The 21,305-nt window shown below is 41.9% G+C and overlaps 1 protein-coding gene across 8 annotated transcripts in view; it reads left to right on the forward strand.

Moving 5' to 3' along the window:
* Positions 1-21,305, forward strand: part of PRR5 (proline rich 5) — a 97,334-nt gene that overhangs the window by 54,220 nt on the left and 21,809 nt on the right. For all 8 annotated transcript variants that reach the window (XM_065862595.2, XM_071816532.1, XM_071816543.1 and 5 more), the window contains 4 exons: positions 3,574-3,622; positions 4,306-4,363; positions 8,430-8,521; positions 10,522-10,662. In XM_065862595.2, coding sequence (XP_065718667.1) covers positions 3,574-3,622; positions 4,306-4,363; positions 8,430-8,521; positions 10,522-10,662 — 340 coding nt within the window. The remainder of the gene's footprint in view (positions 1-3,573; positions 3,623-4,305; positions 4,364-8,429; positions 8,522-10,521; positions 10,663-21,305) is intronic.

Raw genomic sequence — 21,305 nt, forward strand, 5'->3', positions numbered from 1 at the left:
TGCCTTTTGACACCATTCTTGCATTCCTCTGGCATTAGAAAGTGGCCTTAAAATGCAGTTACACAGTGTTCAGAAACCTTACTACTAGTAAAATCGATGTATGACTTCAGTGTCTTTCATATTGCTTTAACTCCCGAATAACTCCACTAAAGCTAATGAAGTACAGTACAGTGGTGAGAGGATACTCCAGTAACTGGACGTATCACCAGCATATGTCCTGTGCATTACTTCTTCTGAGCCCTTACTTGGTGATTTAATAGGGGATTGATGCAAAAGTCAGGTAATAAAAATCTATATGCCAGTACTTACTGTTTAGTATTTCTTTTGATGTATGTGTGTTATATTAGTCAGCATATAGTGTTTTTTCCTTTTTCATTTCATGCACCATATGTCATTTCAAAGTGTTTATTTACACCACTTATAAATCAAAGAAGAAAAAGAAGGAAAGGGAAACACAGTGGAAGCAGGATGTCCTGTATTAAAGCTAATACATATTTATAGCTGCCTCTTTTCTGAGTTTCAGGATACGGATTTGATGGAAACAAAGCACATTTTAGTGGCATTTCCTCTGTTGTAGCAAGAGCTCAAGTCCAGTAGAATCACTTGTTTCCATTTGCTTCATTTAACTTTGCTTAATGGATATTTTACAGTGTTTGACTTGCCATTCTGAGTAATGTTGCAAGAGTTAATTTCAAAATGAACCAGAGTAGTGGCAGCAGGAAGATACAAAAAAGTAAGGACCTATTTTAGCATATTTTATGTGAATTTATATTATAATCTTAATTTATGAAGTCATTAAACAAGCTATGAAACCTGATACCAATGATATACAGGCTTCATGAGAGTGCAAAATGACTGGCTTCAAAATCAGATGTGCTTGAAAAGAGCTCTGCTATCTTATCAGGGTTTTCTTTTAGGTTTAATCAGATTTTTACTTGGATTCCACCATGATGTCCTGATATCTACATAAGGCTATTCAGTAATCTGAATTATCCAGGATCTGACAGGTGACAACCTACCTGATTTTTGTTAAAGGAAATTAAACAAGGAGGAAAAAAAAATGCAGGCAATATTTTGGATCCGGTTTTGTTGTGAATCTATTTTGAATGAATATGGCTACAGAGAACATCAAACACCAGTGTTCTGATGTGGCCTGAGGGCCTCACTATTTCATGAGAAATTAATTAAGCAGTGTGAAGTATCTGTATTATTAGGGATTCAAAGAGCAAGATGCATTAATTGTGCTGTCAGTTCTTTGTCCACCCTGTAAACAGAGATGCTAATGTAGCTGTAGCGCTGCTTGGTGTGATGCAGTCCAGTGCATATCATTAACCACAAGCTGGTTGTTTAGTTCTTTCGCAGCTGAGAAAATGGAAATGTGGTGGGATCTTGTTTTATCAGAGGGCTAGTTACTGGATACGTAGAATATAATTTTGTATTTCTTGCCCTAAATGCCAGGAATTATCAGTAGAACCTAAAATGTGAAAAGAGAAAGTATTTGTAAATCACCTGTTCAAGACTATGAGGAATCCAGTTCTAGACTTCAAAGGGCTGCGGGCTTGAGGAGAGGGTAGAGAATTAAGCAAAACTTGTCAGCATAAAGTATCAGTATTTTTTTTTAAACAGTGGCCCTAAGAGATATGTGGGAATAAATTGTCTCTGTCATACCTGAATTCAGAACTGCCACTTTCTTGTTATTTTAACCTAAAAATGGCTTATCTGTCCATGTTAAAAGAAAAACTTTTAGTGCCATCATTTGCAATCCAGAAAATAATCATACCACGTGGATATCAAATTTCCATTTTGAGTGAGCACGGCACCGTTTGACTGTAGCATCCTTGTGCGTGTTGCAGTGGGGGCTCGTGAGTACTCTTAAGGCTTTAAGAATCTTTGGGGGAGGTGGGTTTTAACCTCTGCCAAGGGCTTATCAGTGGGCGCCACAGAGGATGGAGCTGCAAGGGTTGTCCTGTCATATGTGGCAACAGTGTGCCAATGGGGCCAGCCATATAGTGGCCATTCATGGCAATGAGAGACCTACAGCTAAAGCCTGGGCTGGCTTTGAAAATTTTTGTCCATAGATAGTTTGTCTGAATTAATCAGGTTTCTAGCTGAAAAGGATTTTGATGCTTAGGAGCATCTGAAAACCCCCTTCTTTTTGTTTATTTTAAGTTTCATTTATGGCTAGGGTGTTTCCACAGGGTGCTATGAGGTCATTGTGAACATGCGCTGTCCACAACACAAAATAAGTTGTGTTTTGATCTCCTAAAGATTGACCTGCACCTCCTTTCCGTGAATTTCCAGAAGATCTCAAGAGGCTGTGCTAAAGCATGTGGGGAAAAAAACATCAGATACAACTCCTGCAGACTTCTCCATGGAGCACAGGGAAATGCTAAAATTTTTAAACCAGACGTGTATTTGTTCACTAGTTAAATAATTTGATTAATTAGTTGTTCATAAAAGACATAACCCAAAAGGGCAGATTATAACATGCTACTGACTATATAATTTACATAACTACCCTAATTGAAGTGTGTGTTTAGATTTTAAGTCAAATTTGATCTTATTTCTTCATGGGACCTGAGGTGGTCACACAGGGACAGGTTTTCAAAAGAGCTCCAGGCCAGATTTGCAGATATTCAGAAAACCGAACTGGGGCTAGATTTTTACAAGGTCTGAGCCCTCATCGATGCATCTAAATAGTGACTTGAGTGCAGAGAAGTACATCCAGCATCCAAGATGTGGGACTTCAGTGACATACAGCTCTTTAGCAATGTACTGAGTTTGGTCTGAATGCAAGTGTCAGGCTGAATTCAGTTTCTGAATCTGGGAGTTGCTCAGGGGAATCCTTTCCCTATGAGTTCAGTTTGCTCTTTGAGATTGCTCTGTAGGTTTGAGAGTAAAGAAGTCATGAAAGGTGGAACTAATCTGTTAAATTCCTACCTGCTTTTTCAGTGAAACCATATGAAACTTCTGTTGTCATGGGTCTCCTGACTAGAAGATCGTGACCCTTTTAATGAAAACTGCCCAAGTTTCATACGTGCAACAAAGCCCACAGGATATCATCCTGTTGCAGTTTTTTTTCCATAAACGTTTTGTCATGGCTCGGGTTTTTTTACTTGACACAGGACAGAGATGATTTGGCCCTGAACACATGTCAGCCAAGCCACTTGCTTGGGTTTTGGCTCAGACCCATGGGTGGGCAGAGAGCACCAGGAGCTCTCCCACGTCTGCAACACCCTGGAACAGCAGGGGAGCAACTCAAGCATTTTTAAAAGCACTAGATGTAGGATGGAAAACATCTTCTTTTCATAAAATTCTCAATTTCCCTTCACATTGTATTTGTGCAACTGAGCCATCTAAAAGCACAGCAGATATTTTTCAACACAGAAATGCTGGTTGGGAGTCTTGGTATTGTTGATCCTGTTTGTCATATTTGTCGTTGGGTATTATTGACAGGTTCTGTGCTCATATGAAAATATTTTGCTATTAGTGAACTTTCCCTTTTCTGTGCAGTGCACAGCTAAACACATTTTGCTGGTTACACAGATCCGTTTCTTATTCTTTTTAATACAGGCAATTATTGAAAACAGAACTGGGATCCTTTTTCACTGAATATCTACAGGTAGGCATGTGTTTTCTTTCATTTAAATCATATTTTGTTATACACTACTGAGCTAAATCATTTCACCCACTCAAAATGCCGATTTGGAGCCCTTTGAAACCATTAAGAGATGTCCATTGACTTCTCTGTATTCTGTCATTTACGGGCTAATGAGATTTGGATTTTATATATATAGTTAGTTAGTTAGATAGATAGTGAAAGCCCAAGCTGTGGAAGATTTGTGCAGTCACTGTGTCTCTGTATGACATTGCTGTCTTTCGATAGACTTCAGACATTCTCTTTTAACTTCAAATTTAAGTTCCTGAGTAAAACAGTGAAGTTAATTGTAGTAGTTAATAGGAAAGACATTTAATAGTAAGTACACACCATCCATTGAAGCAGTATTCTTTCTGCTTCTCCAAAAAGAGTTTGTGCGTCATGAGTCAGCCATTTGAAGTTTGAGAAGCACTTTGTACCACACAGAATACATACTGTATCCTGAAGGCAGCAGGTGGTTATATCGTAGTTTCACAAGTGTCCCAAGTGATTTTAGCAAGATGGACATAGGAGGCATCCTTTAATGATTGATCAGTAAAATAAAAGACCCCCTGTACTGTCAGAAGTTAAGAATTAACAAAATGTGAAATATGATGGCTGTAGGGAAGTACAGAATTGAGTAAAGGGAGTCTTTATTTTATTTGCAGAATCAGCTGCTCACAAAAGGCATGGTGATCCTAAGGGACAAGATCCGGTTTTATGAAGGTAAATTGCATTTCAGCATGGCTGTCTGTTTGTCACAGGAGTTTTAGCAAATGCGTTGTGAAGGTATTGTGGTCCTTTCCACTATCATCCTGAGTCTGGATTAGTTTCTATCAATTCATTCCTGCAGTCTGTTGTGTCCTGCCTTGGTGTTCCATTAGCTTTCATCAAGGAGAGGTGGTTGCCTAGAGCAGCAGCAAAGGAGTAAAGGAAAAATTACCTCCAGCATGAACACTTCCTTCTCCTTCAATTATAGCCTGCTCAATGTTAAGGAAAATCAGAAAAATAGAGTGAGCTATCTTAATAAACAAAAAACTAAGCACTAAGATCCAAATTACATGAAGTGTCTGGGTAAGTCCAAAATAATGCTGTAGGTTGTTTTAAGATTTATTCTGGATTCATGATTAGTTAAACGAGGTCAGACACTGTCTCTTTTTTTACAGTCAAGGCCCCATTTGTCTGTCTGCACCTTCTGGAGGTGTCATCTTATGGAAGTAAACATCAAGAATATCTTCCACCCAATGTGTCATTTTACGGTCATGCTCATTTTGTGTCCTGTGCTGTTGTGCAGCATTTAGATGTGCTCTTAAATACGCCGTTTTGTCCTGTGTGTAGGCATACACCATCAGAGGGTGAAATGGTTTCAGAATATCTTCAAGAATTATTGCCCATGCGAATAGTCTGAAGATCTTTGGAGGGTCTTGAAGCAATTTTAAAGAAATGTGTCTTTCCTTTTCCAAAGCTGCAGTCATAATACCACTTAGTCTAAATATACTGTTTAAGCAGTAGCCTGGAGACAAACGTTTCTATTTATTTCAGCTATCTGTAAATCCTAAATGTGACCTTTCACTACTGGCAGTACAGTTGATCAGATTAAGATGGTGCTGTGGGACCTAGCATTTCTCACGAAAAGACGATAGCCCTGAACACTGCAAAAAAGGAACAAATTTCGCATTAAAAAATACCATTCAAAATCCAAACTCTTCTAAGAATTCCTTAGTTATATAAAATAACAGTTTGAAGAGCACAAGGGGAGCTGTGAATATCTTGAGACCTTCATAGCTGGTTTGCAAATGACAAAGGAAGTTGATTTTTAAGTATCGAATTGGCAAATCAGATGGAGAGACCTACCAAAGTCCAAATCCTTTTTCTTCTGGTTTTACTAGCTTGAAAATCAAAAATACTCTGATGTTTGAGATCAAAGCTGTGAGATGAAAAATTAAAATGTGAGACTACTAAGTGGCTTTCAAATCTATGACCATGTTTAGCAAATACAGAATTTCAGCAAGTGGTTAAGTTTATTTTGGTTTTGAATTTGGTCTGTCATTTTGTGGTTACCTGTTAAACAATGGTGAGAAATGCTGGTAAGGTGAGGATTAAATCAGTCACGTTTTTTCCAAGTCCAACCGTGGAAATGTCAGCTCACTAAAACTGGCAAGTTACAGGAGGGTGGCTGTGATTTAGTAATCTCATTCAGAGGCAGTGTTCTTTCTGACAGGCAGCTTTCTGGTAGCTTGCCTGGGGAGCTGCTGGCAGATATGAGTTTCCAAGGCTGTAGTTTGGGTCTCCTGGCATCAGAAGCAGTAGCACCCCAGAGTCCATCCCATAGTCGGTGACCCCATGGCTCCCAAAACACCCGAGACAAAGTGGGGAGCATGGAAACCTTGGGAGCTCCCATTCTGAGCAGGGCTCCCTTCCTGGGCCTGCAGCAGGAGCCGTCCTGCCCTCAAATCTCAGGTTGTCCCGCATCATGTAGTTTGAGTTTCCCTGTCCAGTTGGTGTCGACGTTTTCAAAAGAGGAAAAAGATCACTTCAGAGCACACTTCAAAGGGTTTTTGTCCTGCAGGAGGTTTTGAAATGCTGATTTTTAAAAATTCTTATTTCAGGAGTTTCAATTAGCTTTTATAAGCACTATGAAAAGTACTGCATGCATTTTTATGTCATACAAAATTGACTGTATTGTCCTTCATTAAAATGAGCATTTAGAGTAACCCCACTTCCTGGAATCCGGCAAATGCTTATGGTAAATGTAGGGAGCATTTCCTGCCAGTACAACGAATGTCTTCTTGAAAGGACACGGAAGTCATGTTCTTCCGTGTGAAAGATGCTCATGATCAACAAACCATAGGAATTCTTTTACAGCCCCCAGTAAGAGGTGCACCTAGCAGTTAACTCTGCAGCCTTTCTGAGCTGCTGTACAGAAATCCATCACTTTGCAAAACAAGCTGCCCACAAGATGAAAGAAGTGTGTGACAGTAAAGTTATGTTCATCTCATCAGGGTAATTTGACTTCATGATATTCTAGCAGCACGGTTTGAAAAGGTCCGATGTTCAGCACCCACATCTGGAGCCAAATTTGTAAAGGCTTCATTTCCACTTAACTTCAACTTGTGGGCAACTAACGTAGTTAAGTCTTTTTAAAACTCTGCCCTCAAGGCATAGAGTGGTTGGGTTTCTCCTTCATGATCTGAGTTACATCTTTGAAACACCTTAGTGTTTTGGACACTGGTATATGGAGGTTATAATGCAACTGTATTTATCATTATTATTATTACTGCTATAGCTACTGGGAAATTTTGGACCTGGCTCCCTGCTGTTTCACTAGAATTAATGCAAGACAAATTCTAAAACATTGAAATGGAGAACACCCTTTTCAGTCTTGTGCATGAGTATGTAGGACAAGGAGAACTCCTGCCTGGTGGTGCAGGATTGAAGCTCTTGGTGTGGTTCACAAGCCAGCAGCTGCAGTATAGCACAGTGGTCCACATTTGTCACTGAAAGCACTTAAATTTGTCAGCCCAGGAAAAATGTGGGAGTTGCAGATGGGCCAGAGCTGGTGCTCTTTGCCATGTGCTTAAAAATGCAGGGAGATCAAGTATCCCATAATAAAGGCTGGCACTTGACTAACTTGGAAGTGTAGATACTTTAATGCAGAGTTTCTTTGTGACGTGTGTGCAATTCTGGGCATAATGTTCCCTGGCCGAGGCCATAAGTAATGCTGTAAAACCAAAATTAAGACTAATATCTGATTCTGCCACCAGTAGTAATATTGATGGATTGCTATTGAATTTCCTTTCTGATAGGCATATTTTATTGTCTGAACACCTCATGATCATTGGTGTATTTATCTCCATAATACTTGCTGGTGGAGGTGCAATGGCATTGCCCTCATTTCCCAGTTGGGTTAGGGGCACAGGGATGCTGAAGAGCTTGCTCAAGGTCACACAGGCTGTTTTGGGGAACATGGATTTGAAGCCAAGCATTCAGCTATCACGCCAGGCTTCCTGTCCTGTAGATCTCAGCTCCTGCATTTGCCTCTGTGTTTTACAAAATGTTCAGTGAGAAACTCTGTGTCCAACTTGGTTGTAGGACCTGGCCAGAGCTTCTCCAGTCTTCACTGGATATAGAGAGGGAGGTAGCCTCATTGTGAGGACCATGGGGGATTCGCGTCATAACATGTTTTAACAGCATCCTTTAAAAGTTACAGTAAAAAGTAGAGCCGCAACACCCTGCACTTTTCTCCATAGATCTTGGGTGAGGTTTTCTGTGTAAGTGGAGGTACAGGGAAGCTGAGGGATTTATCTGATGGGATGGATCTCCACAGAACACAGCTTGCTGTGTAGCCCTATGGCTTGGTGGGGCAGAGGGGAGCGTGGTGGGGGAGATTTCTCTGCATGAATGTTTTCATGTTGATCCTGCTGTGTTCTTCTTCTGCTGCTTTCCTCTGAAGTCTTGTCCAGTAGATATTACTGTAAGAAGAGGAGGAGGTAACCTGGGCTAGTATTCTTTATTCTTCACGGGGTTTTTCTGAGTAAGCTTTAACCTCAAGATCTATGAGTTTACTTAAGAACATTAGATGTGTCATCTGGGAAGTCACAAATACTGAATGCAAATACTGAATGATCCCATACAGCGAAAGGAATACTGATTCCGTACTGCTAATAGTAGCTGTTACATGATTCATCTTTGTGTATAATAGCAGATCCATATTGTTTCCTGCCTATTTTAGTCTTTGCAGTTAGCCAGTTACAACCTAAACAGTTCACTAGTTTGTTTTGTGTTTTTGCAGGGCAAAAACTACTGGATACCTTAGCTGAAACCTGGGATTTTTTCTTCAGTGATGTCCTGCCCATGCTTCAGGCTATTTTCTATCCTGTGCAGGTGAAAAATTACTCTGTTACTATAGAATCTTGAAAAACTGGAAAAAGCAACTAAACTGGTTCATCAACAGATTGATGCAATCCTTAACTCTCTCTCCTTGGGCCAGCCTCCCAGTGCAGCTGTTCTGTATAGTCTTGTCATGCAAATAAATTACTTATGCAAATGGATTTGAAGTGCTTGGGTGAAAAAGATGAAGGGGAACTTTGAAAACAGGAGTGGAGTACAGGGAGGATGGTTTCTTCTTCTGTCAACTCACACTTAAAAAAAAGGTTACGAATGATAAACAGAAATACGCACACATTGCAATAAGTGGAGCTGGTTTGTCTTAAGTATATGCATTTCCTTCTCTGCCATCATCTCTGAAGTATCTCCACTTTTGAAAAGGAATTGTATTTTCAAGGTCAAATTCTATGCTACTATAAATGAACAGCAATAGTCAGTGGAGAAAGGCCAGTTTACATGAGCACAGAACTTCTGTACCACAGTAGGTACTTGATCTGATTTGGAAATCTGTACCAGAGAGATATAAGTACTTTGGAGTTGCTTTTAGGTGCCTAAACATATTTGGCGAAACTTTATCTCCTTTATCCAAGTGGACCTCATGCAACTTTACCAGAATTTGGTTCTGAGAGAGAAGAGCTCTAAAATCATACAGGGCTACTTCACCTGTTCACTTGTGTCTTACCAGTAGAAACTTTAAAACTATAGACATAATATGGTGTTAAAAAACCTTATTGGAACACAATAGGAGATTTTTCTAAGCGCCACATAATTTCAATCCAAGGCATTTGGGAACCTAAGGATACAGGTAGGCTCTCAGCCTGGCTTTCCATACTGACTTGACTGAATTAGAACTCACTGAAATGTTTTTGAAAATTGCACCAAATACCCCTTTTCACTGTTGTGTTCCTTAAGCCTTTGGAAATAATTTAGCAACACAAGTCTCCTCACCTTTTAGATGGAAAATATTGCTTGAATTTTCAAAGGAACCAAGAGGGACTAAGAGCCCTAAGTCCCATGTGATTTCTAATAGGTCTGAGTACCTGATGTTCTGAGGTTACTTCCAAAAGCCCAGCTGGTGCTTATGTGCTCTTGTAAATTCTGTTCATTAGCAACTGAAACGGATTTGGGGCCTTCTATACTTCAGTATAAATAATTAACAAAGTGAAAAGGTATGGGTGAGGTGGGGTTGGGTCAGAGTTCTTTATTCCAGACTAAGATAAGTCAATATCAGCTGAATACCAGGCCTTCCAGAAGCATTAATATTTGACTGGCAGCACTCATAACTACAGGCAAGAATATGTATTTACAGCCATGAGTACCTGAGGAAAAAACCTTGATGCCAGAAACAGCAACAGTTTTTCACCTCCTCATAAGGCAAGTGGTGGTAATCTCTGCAGGGAGAGCTAGCAATGTATTCTTCAGAAAATATTTTCTTCAGTGAGAAGGTATTATTGAACTGCAACAAGATGTCTTTAAAAGTGCAATATGAAACTTGAGCTCTGCTCCTGCCTTATAGTGAAGTCTTCCAAACTGTAGAGAAAAGGAGGATCTACATGTGAAGTGAGTGAGGATTCCTGCCATAATGGGAAGATTGTACCCAACCAGTACTCAAAATGTTGAGAAATAATGGAAATTCAAGCCTTTTTCAGCCCTACTTTTGTTTGCTTGTTTTAAAAAACAAACAACATGATACGTTTCATTACTGTTGAAGTATAAAATATTCATATATAACCTGTGCTCAGGTACGATCGTGATCCCCCACACCTCACCCCAACCCCTCATCATCTTCATACAGGGTCAGACTGTCACTGTGTGCAGCATTCATTACTGCTGAAGCAAATTCACTCTGCAGACTCGTAGGCTGTTCTGTGTCTATTGTTGTTTCCTTTGCTTTTCATTTAGGTTTACCATTCTTGTAATCCCTTAGAAGTAGAGGAAGGAATTCTGACAGAGTCTTTTGAAACTAATTTTCACACTGCTTTGTTTCTGTTTCGAAGGGGAAGGAGCCCTCGGTTCGGCAGCTGGCTCTTCTGCACTTCAGGAATATAATTACCCTTAACATTAAATTGGAAGATGCATTATCACGTTCCAGAGCCAGAGTTCCACCTTCTATTATTCAGATGCTGTTAATACTCCAGGTAAATTGGTTACTTTCCCAGGCTGTTTTCTTTATCTGTCTTCCTGTACGGTACTGCTGAACTATTCTTAAACAGTCTCTGATTTTGCTTATTCATTTAAAAACTTCTTAACCCAGAACGTCAGAGCTTCTGTGCAATTAAATGTGGTCCAATATGTAAAAGTAGAGACTGGAGAGGTTCAGATTGTATAACTTAGGATCCAGAGGGTCTGAGAGCAGAGACTCATTTTGAAATTGTGGGCCTTGAAATACAAAATGTTGCAAGCAGACCAGTGTATGTGGTAATAACATGACTTCCATTAAATAATACGTGTTTGTGCATTAGCAGTTCTGTATATGAAGTTTCACATCTGGAGTTGGCAACAAAGTGAATTTATGGTTGAATCACGGTCACATTTGGTCACTAGAACCAAGTACAATGAAAGTTGTTGATATAAAAACATTAAGACCAAATACTGGTATTTGCCTTAGGGCTTTTTTGTTGTTTCTTTTTAGTGGTAGTGAGGAGAAACAAAAAGAGGAATTCCAGGCAAAATGCAAGTTTAAGATATTTTTTTTTGCTTGATTGAAGAAAAACATGAGCTTGTGTTGAAGAGAAGGGGTATGAGGCAGAAGTGAAGGACAGAGCCAGGAGTGGATTCTTGGGGAATGAAGAAGCTGAGATTTTCCTGGCTGGTGATTTTTTTAATAGACGAATAGTAAGGATATAGTTTCTCCTACACTTCAAACATTTCTTTGCTCTTCATCACAATATGAATTAGTTCTGTGTCTGCAATTGTTTTAAAGAGCAGTATAATCTAAAGGCCTGTGACAAAAATGGAGGAAAGGAGTAAGATTCTCTCTGCTGCGTCGAGAAGTGGAGTTCACCCCTGCTATCACAGTGCACATTTATTGAAGCATATAATATAATGGTGTATTTAACCTAGTTTTCTCAGAAAAAGATACTTATCCGATAGGACTGTTTGCTTGCCCATTGTCTCCCTTCTCTCTAGCCTCTATCTTGCCAAATGCTTCTTGAAACTGCTGGCTGATTGTGGCACAATGACAGCAGTATCCGAGATATTAAGATTTCCTAGGAGTTTCATGGAAATTAGTGTCTGGAGAGAGGAGAGAGAGGAACCTCAGGGAAAAACTGGAGCATGGGCTTAACTGCATAATGAGACATCAAAGAATTCACGTAATTGAACTGTGAAGCCAAGCTGTGTTAATAGACACCAGAGACTCCACATGAGAGAGTACCATTGCAAAAACTTTAATCACAGGAAGGTTTTCTATCAGGCCTCATCGCTTTTTAGACACGAGGTAAACTGCCCATTGTAAACCAGGCTTCAGAAGTGTTGTTACTAACAGACCTGCTAGCTTTTTTGTGGTTTCTTCTTTACAGAATCTGTGTTGGCTCTGGGCAGGATCTGGCTTTCGGATGAATTCAGTGGTGAGGTGGGAACTGTGTAACATCCTGATTTAGAAAGTTCATTGGAGGTGATGTGGAGATATTTGCCAGGATCAGTGCTACAAGAAACAGTTTCTTTGCAAATCTGCTTTATTCAACAACTAGAGGTGTTAACAAAGTGGATGCCTGTTTAGGGTAAAAGGCCAAATCCATTCTCATTGCAAAGCTGTTGGTGGAAATCAATAAGGAACCGAGAGGCAGTTTGCCCCTGGCCATTTATTTCTGCATATGTTAACTATGGTTGTGTGGTGGGGATAGTGAAAGTCCTTTCTTGGCAATAGCTCTGCCAAACTTGTCATTTAAAATCTAATGGAAATTATAGAAAAAGGTCAGAAGAGGATATGGGAATGAGCTATTTACATACTTAGCAGTGTTAGTCAATAATTGGATTTCAGAGCAAAGGCTTTTTCCCAAACTCAAATGTCACGTCAAAGAAAAGCAAATTTTATACGTTCATGGCATGATAATGGAATTTCCTTGACTTAGATTAACTCAACATGTGAATAGTGCTGAAACAGAGAGAATAATTCATCTGTCCAAAGAGCACATGGTGGTCTTGTGTGCATGGATTATCCCAGACTGAGAGATGATGTCTTGGTGTGCACATTGTCTAATTCCTATTGCTGTCTATCTTGGATGTCTCCTCCATAACAGAAGTGACGCTGCAGCAAGTTCCCACTGCTAGAGGATGAATCTGGTGATATGGACCCTGGACTAAGTGTTGAACCCGGTGCTAAATTTCCCCATTTCTGTCCTGGGCAGCCTTGTGCAGCTGTGTTACATGATTAAGGAGTTGGTCGTGTTCTTCAAGACAGCAGCTGTAATGTCAGCTGAAGGTCACAGATTGACGAAGGCCCATGCTGACACACAGCAGTCTGTCCTGTTAGACTGGATTAAAGCAGCAGAGATTTGGTAACTAATGCAGGGTGTATCTGGTATTGCTCATGTAATAGCTTGTTATGGCGTAGGGGAAGAGCTCTGACAATTTGTAGGAGAAGAAACTTTATTTGTGGAAGGGAAAGGAAGGGAAGCTTTTTTAAGAGGAAATGTAAGCTACAGCAATCCTTGGACCTTATTCAGAAGGTAGATGCTGATTCAGCAAAGCTCAGTAAGCACTTGTTTTATGTGAGCGTGGGTTGGCTTCAGCATATGAGCAATTTCCTTGACCTCTGGGAAGTTACTGACCTATTGCAAGTTGCATGCATTCCTTGCTTGCTCAGCTAGCTGCACGCTGGCATGGAGAATAAAATAGTCCCTGCCAAAGACCTCCTGAATAAATGGGCCTGAAGTGAAGTTGAGCCTCTTGCTTCATTGTTTGGGTGATTGATTTTCCTTCTTTGCATCAAATCTTTCATCCTGTCTACAGTAAACTATTTGCTGGAAGTATGCCTACCGACCATGCATTTAATATTCTAGCATGGGATACAGGACCCACACCAGTCCTCTGACATACAGTGACATGACAGAGGGTATGGATAGGGACAGAAGGGATCACCAACATGACACATACCTCACAATTTACCAAGAGAGCCAGATAACTCCCTTTCTTTGCATCTAAGACATAAAAGATTTTTTTCTAAAAAAAGGGGTGAGGGGGAAGGAAAATCTCATAACTTCTCTCTGCAGTCTGTCTTTGAAGGAAAGAAGAACCTCAATTTCTGGGATAAAGCTGTTACAAGTATTTTAATAGCAGATTGTACATCTCAAGCTTTATTGTAAGATACTCCCCATTTAAAGGACCAGAAAGTATTCCTCAGGTTAATTATTAGGCTTGGGTGCTCCAATCCGGTACAGCCATTTCTGCATCTCTCTAGTGCTGTAACCTGGACTGATTACAAGACAGTTAATGTATTGGGGAAGAAGGCTTCCCCCAGAACCTGAGGAAGGAGTGATGTTCTCATGTTGTTGAAGTCAGTGGGAGTTTTACCATGGCATGGAAGAAGCACCTTATACCACTCTAACTTTCTGTTGCCAGCGTAGGCCGACCTGGTTACAAAGCACAAACTGGAATGTTAATCCTTTGTGGTCACTTATTGGCAATATGACTTGAAGTGCCTCCAGGCTGCTGCTGTTTAACTTTTAGGTCCTTCAAGAGCAGAGTCATGATTGAGGGAAGTAAAAGAAGAATTAAAACTGCTTTTCAGCACAGAGAGGTGTGCAGGAGCTCATGTAACTACACTGAGTTGTCAGTCTCGCCTCAATGACCTTTCTGTTTGGGTGGAATTAGGAAGGGAGGGGAGAGGGATAAAGAGAAGGAGACATTAGAAAATAATTTTCTCCCTTATGCTCTGTGGACCAAAGAAAGTAAAGCTACCACCAGAGGATAAACAATCGGACTTATTTGCCAAAACATTTTGTCAAAGACTGAAGCTGGAACATCATATATCCAGGTATCCAGGCCTCCTTAGAATTACAGCTGGCGAGGGGGCTCAAGGACAGCAAAAAGAACTTTTTCAAATACATAGCAGATAAAACTAATACCAGAGGCAATGTAGGCCCACTGATGAATGGGGTGGGTGCCCTGGTGGCAGAAGACACAGAGAAGGCAGAATTACTGAATGCCTTCTTTGTCTCTGTCTACTCTGCTGGAGGCTGTCCTGGGGAACCCTGTACCCCTGACACCCCGGATGAAGCCAGGTCAATGGAGGAGTTTGCTTTAGTCAATGAGGACTGGATTAGGGAGCAATTAAATAGTCTGAACATCCATAAATCCATGGGTCCAGATGGGATGCATCCGCGGGTGCTGAGGGAGCTGGCTGAAGTCATTGCTGGACCACTCTCCATCATCTTTGCCAAGTCTTGGGAAACGGGAGAGGTGCCCGAGGATTGGAGGAAAGCAAATGTCACTCCAGTCTTCAAAAAGGGCAGGAAGGAGGACCCGGGTAATTATAGACCGGTCAGCCTCACCTCTGTCCGTGGGGAAGTAATGGAACAGCTTATCCTTGGTGCCATCTCAAGGCATATCAAGGATAAGAGGGTTATTAGGGGCAGTCAGCATGGCTTTACCAAGGGTAAGTCATGCTTGACCAACCTCATAGCCTTTTATGAGAATGTAACAAGGTGGATGGATGATGGCAGGGTGGTGGATGTGGTCTACCTTGACTTCAGTAAAGCCTTTGGCACAGTCTCCCACAGCATCCTCACAGCTAAGTTGAGGAGGTGTGGTCTAGACAATGGAGTAGTGAGGTGGGTTGCAAACTGGCTTAAGGAGATAAGCCAGAGAGTGGTAGTCAATGGTGCGGAGTCTAGTTGGAGGCCTGTATCTAGTGGAGTGCCTCAGGAGTCAGTACTGGGGCCAATATTATTCAATATATTCATTAATGATTTAGACGAGGGAATTGAGTGTACTATCAGCAAGTTTGCTGATGACACTGAGCTGGGAGGAGTGGCTGACACGCCAGAAGACGGTGCTGCCATCCAGTGCGTCCTGGACAGGCTGGAGAGTTGGGCGGGGAATAACCTGATGAAATTTAACAAGGGAAAGTGTAGAGTCCTGGATCTGGGCAGGAACAACCCCAGGTTCCAGTATAGGTTGGGAAATTACATATTAGAGAGCAGTGTAGGGGAAAGGGACCTGTGAGTCCTGGTGGACAACAGGATGACCATGAGCCAGCACTGTGCCCTTGTGACCAGGAAGGCCAGTGGCATCCTCAGGTGTATTACAAGGGGGGTGGTTAGTAGATCAAGAGAGGTCCTCCTTCCCCTCTACTCCGCCCTGGTGAGACCCCATCTGGAATATTGTGTCCAGTTCTGGGCCCCTCAGTTCCAGAAGGACAAGGAACTGCTGGAGAGAGTCCAGCGTAGGGCAACAAAGATGATGAAGGGAGTGGAGCATCTCCCTTATGAAGAAAGGCTGAGGGAGCTGGGTCTCTTTAGTTTGGAGAAGAGGAGACTGAGGAGTGACCTTATTAATGTTTATAAATATGTAAAGAGTGAGTGCCACAAGGATGGAGCCAGGCTCTTCTCGGTGGCAAATAATGATAGGACAAGGGGTAATGGGATCAAGCTGGAACACAAGAGGTTCTACTTAAATTTGAGAAAAAACTTTTTCTCAGTGAGGGTGCCAGAGCCCTGGAACAGGCTGCCCAGGAAGGTTGTGGAGTCTCCTTCCCTGGAGACATTCAAAACCTGCCCGGACATGTTCCTGTGTGACCTCACCTAGGCGTTCCTGCTCCAGCAGGGGGATTGGACTGGATGGTCTTTCAAGGTCCCTTCCAATCCCAAACATACTGTGATACTGTGATCTCTACTAAAGTCTAAGAAAGTCAGAAAAGAAGAATTAAAGAGTTTGTATCTTTTGGATAACATCATGATTGAGTGCACAGAATCTCCAGGTGACCCAAGGTATTTAAAAACCCTAGAAAAGCACACCACAATATCTCTCATGCTGAGGGATGAGGCCTCACATGTTTAGTGAAGCTCTGAAGAGAAAAATAAAACCTGTGGTTTCCTTTTTGGTTTATCTGAGCTTCATTTGAACTACCTTGCCTGTTGTCTTTCTCTGTAAAGGAAGACAAATACATAAAACTGCCTGGTGGGACCCATTTGTTATCTCTGGAAGGTTCCCAAACATAGATTCAGCTCCTTGCATTTTAATAGGGTGGAAAAGCACCTTGCAAGAGCTGAAAGCAAGTGCAAAAAGTGCTGTTTTTTTCCACCTCAGTAGCCACACAGCAAACCAAAGACAGTGTAGTGGTTAAAAACAAGATACCCTTTGCTACCTGAAAACTGCAGGGTCCTGCCTGAGAAATGACAAATGTGCTTTAACTCTGCAGTGTGTGTCAACTCGGGTCAATTCTTCCATAAAAATCAGAAACCCATAAATAAATGTATTGTAGACCGTATTTAAATGTAAATCACCATATCAAAAACCTATGCTTCCCTGGTGTTGTGCATAAATGTGTTCTTCCTTCCTGGTGAAAGAGTGGCTTGTCTGTATCTGCCCCATAGACATGTAAGGAGTCAGGTAAGAAATCTTACAGCTGGGACATTGCCTGACACAAAGGAAAGAGTTCTCTATTGCTTCGTATTGACATAGGGAAACTGATAATCTGGCCCTCCATATTTACACCTGTGAGTATTCTGTAGAAACAACGCTTCATTTCTAAGCAATATCCTCTTATCTTATTCTGTCTTATTTATTGTCTCTATCAGCAAATGCAGTTTGCAGTAATTAAATTGACACAGGTTTGTTATCCTGGAATGAATTTGTATTGCCATGATTTAACAAGGCATAGCATTCATTTGCTGTAGGAACAAGATCCTGTGGAAAGAAAATCTTGACCTTTTTGCTAGTGACGAGTACTTGGCATATTTGATTTTGAATTTCTCTGTATAGTTTTAATTATTGTTCTAGTATTCTGGTGCTGGGAATCAATTCTTCATGGAAGCACCAAGAATGCTATAATTATTTCATCTACATCTTGGAGTATTGCCTCAAGCAGATTGGCATGTCCTGTGTTAATGAGACAAGAAGCTGGGAACTGTCCGGAGAGTTCAAAAAAAAAATGGCAGCAGCAGTAGCCTGAGTGCAACACAGGGGAACCAGAAAGGTCTAAATTTACTTTACAGCAGTGCCGACACTTCGATCAGCCCAATGGTATCAGGTGGGAGTGCTAAGTATGCTATTTGTGCTAACCGAAGTACCACCTTCGCTTGCTTGTGTGTCAGTCAAGAGCAATTGCCCTGCCATTGCTGGGGACCTTGGTGTAAGTGGTAAGGACATCAGTCAGTGGCAATCGGTAGCTATACGTTTTCCATTTACAAGCTGCAGGCTTAAAGAGGGAAACCACATCAGAGATGTTTTCCCTCTATAATGATTTTAGCTCTGTTTCTACCTGGCACTTATTTTACAGTTCACCACAAGTATGTTTTCTCTAGGGGCAGAGATAAGGGGAGCAACCGTGGTTGCTGTTACCCCTTCCGAAAGCCTGACCGACAGGGCTTTTTCAATAGTAACTCCAAGGCAGCCAGCGTTTCTGCACCACAGACCTTGCAAGATCTGCACTCATGTGAACCCTCTTTGTAACTAAGGCCAGTGGAAATCCATTGCCATATGAACAGTTTTTGGTTTGATAGTGATTACTCTCCAAAACTAGTTCTCAACATACTTGACACCACTACATGTTGCCACTTTTGTAACCTTAAGCAGCTGAAAAACAGGAAAGCGACATAAAATAGTGTAGTTGTTTTGCTTTGTTACATATGAACCTCTCTCATGGACATCATGGCGTAGTAATTCAATTGTGCATCTTGTCCATCCTCTTAACAGAAAGACTGTGTTCAAGGGAATGTGACTACAACCTTGTCCATATCAATTAAACACAATTGTTTTAGAAGGCAGTTTGCATTGTGCAAACTCACTGCATATGCTCATAGTGTGTTTTAAGAGTACCTTGCATTAAGGAGAATGCCACTTCTGTGAAAGGTGCCAGTTAGTTAACCAAAGGTGGAGTTGGTCGAATACAGCAGCAGAATTCTGGGCTGCCCTGAGTTATGCTGTTACCATCTGTCTGTTACCTGCTCGTCTGCAGGTATTCCCCTTTTGCTGTCTTGTGCTGTGGTAGGTGAGAGGTGCTGACTTGTCCTCCTTCGAATTACCCAACACTTGCCTTGGGGCTGGAGTGGACGTGCAAGGAGTTACGGTGCAGCTGCTGCCTGCGGCACCTGGGGCTGCCTTAGCCCACAATAATTTACTTGTGCAACCTAGGAGTGAGTTGTTTCTGCTCAAGTCAGTTAGGTACATGTTTAACCTTGACTAAACCAGGTTGTCCTTACTAGAATATATGTCTGTTTCCTTGAGTTGGCCTCCATTAATGAAACTGGCCTGTTAAAACCAGTACAAGTTCATTGGTAGGCAAATCCTTAATCCATAACAAAATAGAGTTAGATCAGTAAATTCATTCTTAACTTGAATTAGAATGTCCCTGCAGACCCTATAATTTTATCGAGTTAGAGGGAAAAAGTTTTAACTAATTGCATTAGTTCATACAAATATCTTTTGTGGACCTATTTGGGCCAGTAGACTAAAACTAGCATAAAAGATACCATAGAAATTTTTACTATTGAAAAACTCTGAGCAAGAAGTGTTCCCATGGTGCAAGAATCCTTTGAGGCAGGGTGCTTTAATACTGTAATTCATGGGTTTTCTACAGGGGGAACATAAGAAAGTTAATCTAAGCTACCTTTTAAAGAAGATTAATTAAACCTCATTAAAACTCTGTATGGATGCTCACTCTGAGAATTAAAGGGCTAGGAAGGGAGGCGAGTTAAATTAATGACACTTCAATTCTACATCAGAGGCCTAAGAACAATTTATCTGAACAGCTTTCTGTTATTAATTTAATGAATATTATTTAATTTTCTTGAGCGTCCCCAGGTAGACAAAGCCACCAGAGAGTCTCAGCTGTTGAATTGCCCAGGGCTTTACAGGGAATTTCCCAAGAGGTGGCAGTCATTTTTTGGCTGCTATGGCTGACCACCGGTGTGGGAACTGTCCCCAGTGCCACCAGCACCATCGGTGGTATCTGTCGGTTTTCGCACAAATGGAGAGGAACGTTTGTTCTCCAGGGCTGGGTTGTGTCCATGCAGGTAGCAAGGTCAGCCGATGCTGTGGTCGGGTTTGCCGGTGCAGCACCTCCTGTTCTGTCCTGCCGGCATCTACCTCACCCAACTCACAGGAAGAAGGGTAGAAGTGATTTCTAACAGAAAGACTGTGCAGGGTTGTTTCATAGTGTTGCATACATGGGCTTCCTCCTGTTTTTTGTAGACAAGTAAATAGTGGTTTCCATTCAGATCTGATTATGAGGAGAAACTTCTTTACTCTGAGGGTGACAGAGCACTGGAACAGGCAGCCCAGAGAGGTTGTGGAGTCTCCTTCTCTGGAGACATTCGAAACCCACCTGGACACTTTCCTGTGCGATCTCTGGGTGAACCTGCTTTAGCAAGTGGGTTGGACTAGTTGATCCCCAGAGGTCCCTTCCAACCCCAGCCAGTCTGTGATTCTGTGAGATCTGTCCAGAGCTGCAGCTGGGTGCAGAGCAAGTTGGGTAGTTCTGTGTGCAGGTACCGCAGTGCTCCTGCCTTCACAGTGCCTAAAGCTCTCCAGCTGAGCACAGGGCTGGCAGGCTAAGCTTCCCACCAGGAGGTTTCAGAGGCAGCCCATGTGCCCCTTCTCCTCCTGCTCCTTGAGATGTCCCTGCTTGATGGTGGCACAAGTTCCTTTCCCATCATCTTTCTGGCTGCTTCATCACCTTTTACCTTCCCTTATGTCATGTCCAAACTGCTAAGTCCTCGTGGAGACAGCAGTGACCTGAGCAAGTTACAGGGACCAGGACAGCAGCTGGTGGAAATGCAGATGCTGTGAAGCTCCGTTTGCCCCATAGGCGGCGGAAGCTGGAGCTGGTTGTGCTCCCTGGCAGGCAGGCTGCTGCCCTTTCATCTGGGGACAGATAGGCGCACAGCCAGTGCTCCTAGCTCTGAAAAGGAGGTGCCCCTCAGCTGCAGGCGTGGAGCAGTTCGCCCACACCAGTGTGAATGGCAACTTTGTTGAAGAGTCCCCTATAATTAGAGATGACCAAAAGGAATAATTTCCTGTATTGATTGTTTGGAAGCAACTCTGGCAGCTGTTTGCTTTCCAACAGGAGTGATTTCTCCTGGGTTTTTTTTTGGTGTTTGCTTGTGTTGTTGTCTGTACTGTAGAATTTTATTATTATGGGAAGAGATATTTAATCCAACAGGCTGGTTGAAACAGATTAGATAAAGTGTCCTAGCCTCTGCCTTCTCCCCAGAAGGTGCAGTGAGAAGGGAACAAATTGTGAAATGTATGGAAGCTCCTGCTCTGCAGTGCCACCCAAGTCCCATCCCCAAGCCTTTCTTCTCCTGGTCTGTGGTTGCTGCTGCCAGAACCACTAGCCCACGGGGACAGCGTGTGCCAGGCTGGTGGCAGAGACTTGTGTAGACGATAACTGCTTTGTGGTGTATTTCCTCCAAAAATAAAAAGGCTTTGCATTGTGATCTGCAAAAGACAGGGGAGTGACTAAAAGAGTCTCTCAGAGGCATCCTTTCTCTCATGGGGAGTGGACAGGGTTAATTGTCTTCTGTTAGTAATTTCACAGCCTTACCCTTAGCTCTGCTGCAGCTGCAGAAGAAACAACTATGTGGCACAGCAGTATGCAACACGTGCTGTGAAATTC

This window comes from Patagioenas fasciata, chromosome 1, assembly GCF_037038585.1.
Source record: "Patagioenas fasciata isolate bPatFas1 chromosome 1, bPatFas1.hap1, whole genome shotgun sequence".
Lineage (NCBI taxonomy): Eukaryota > Metazoa > Chordata > Aves > Columbiformes > Columbidae > Patagioenas > Patagioenas fasciata.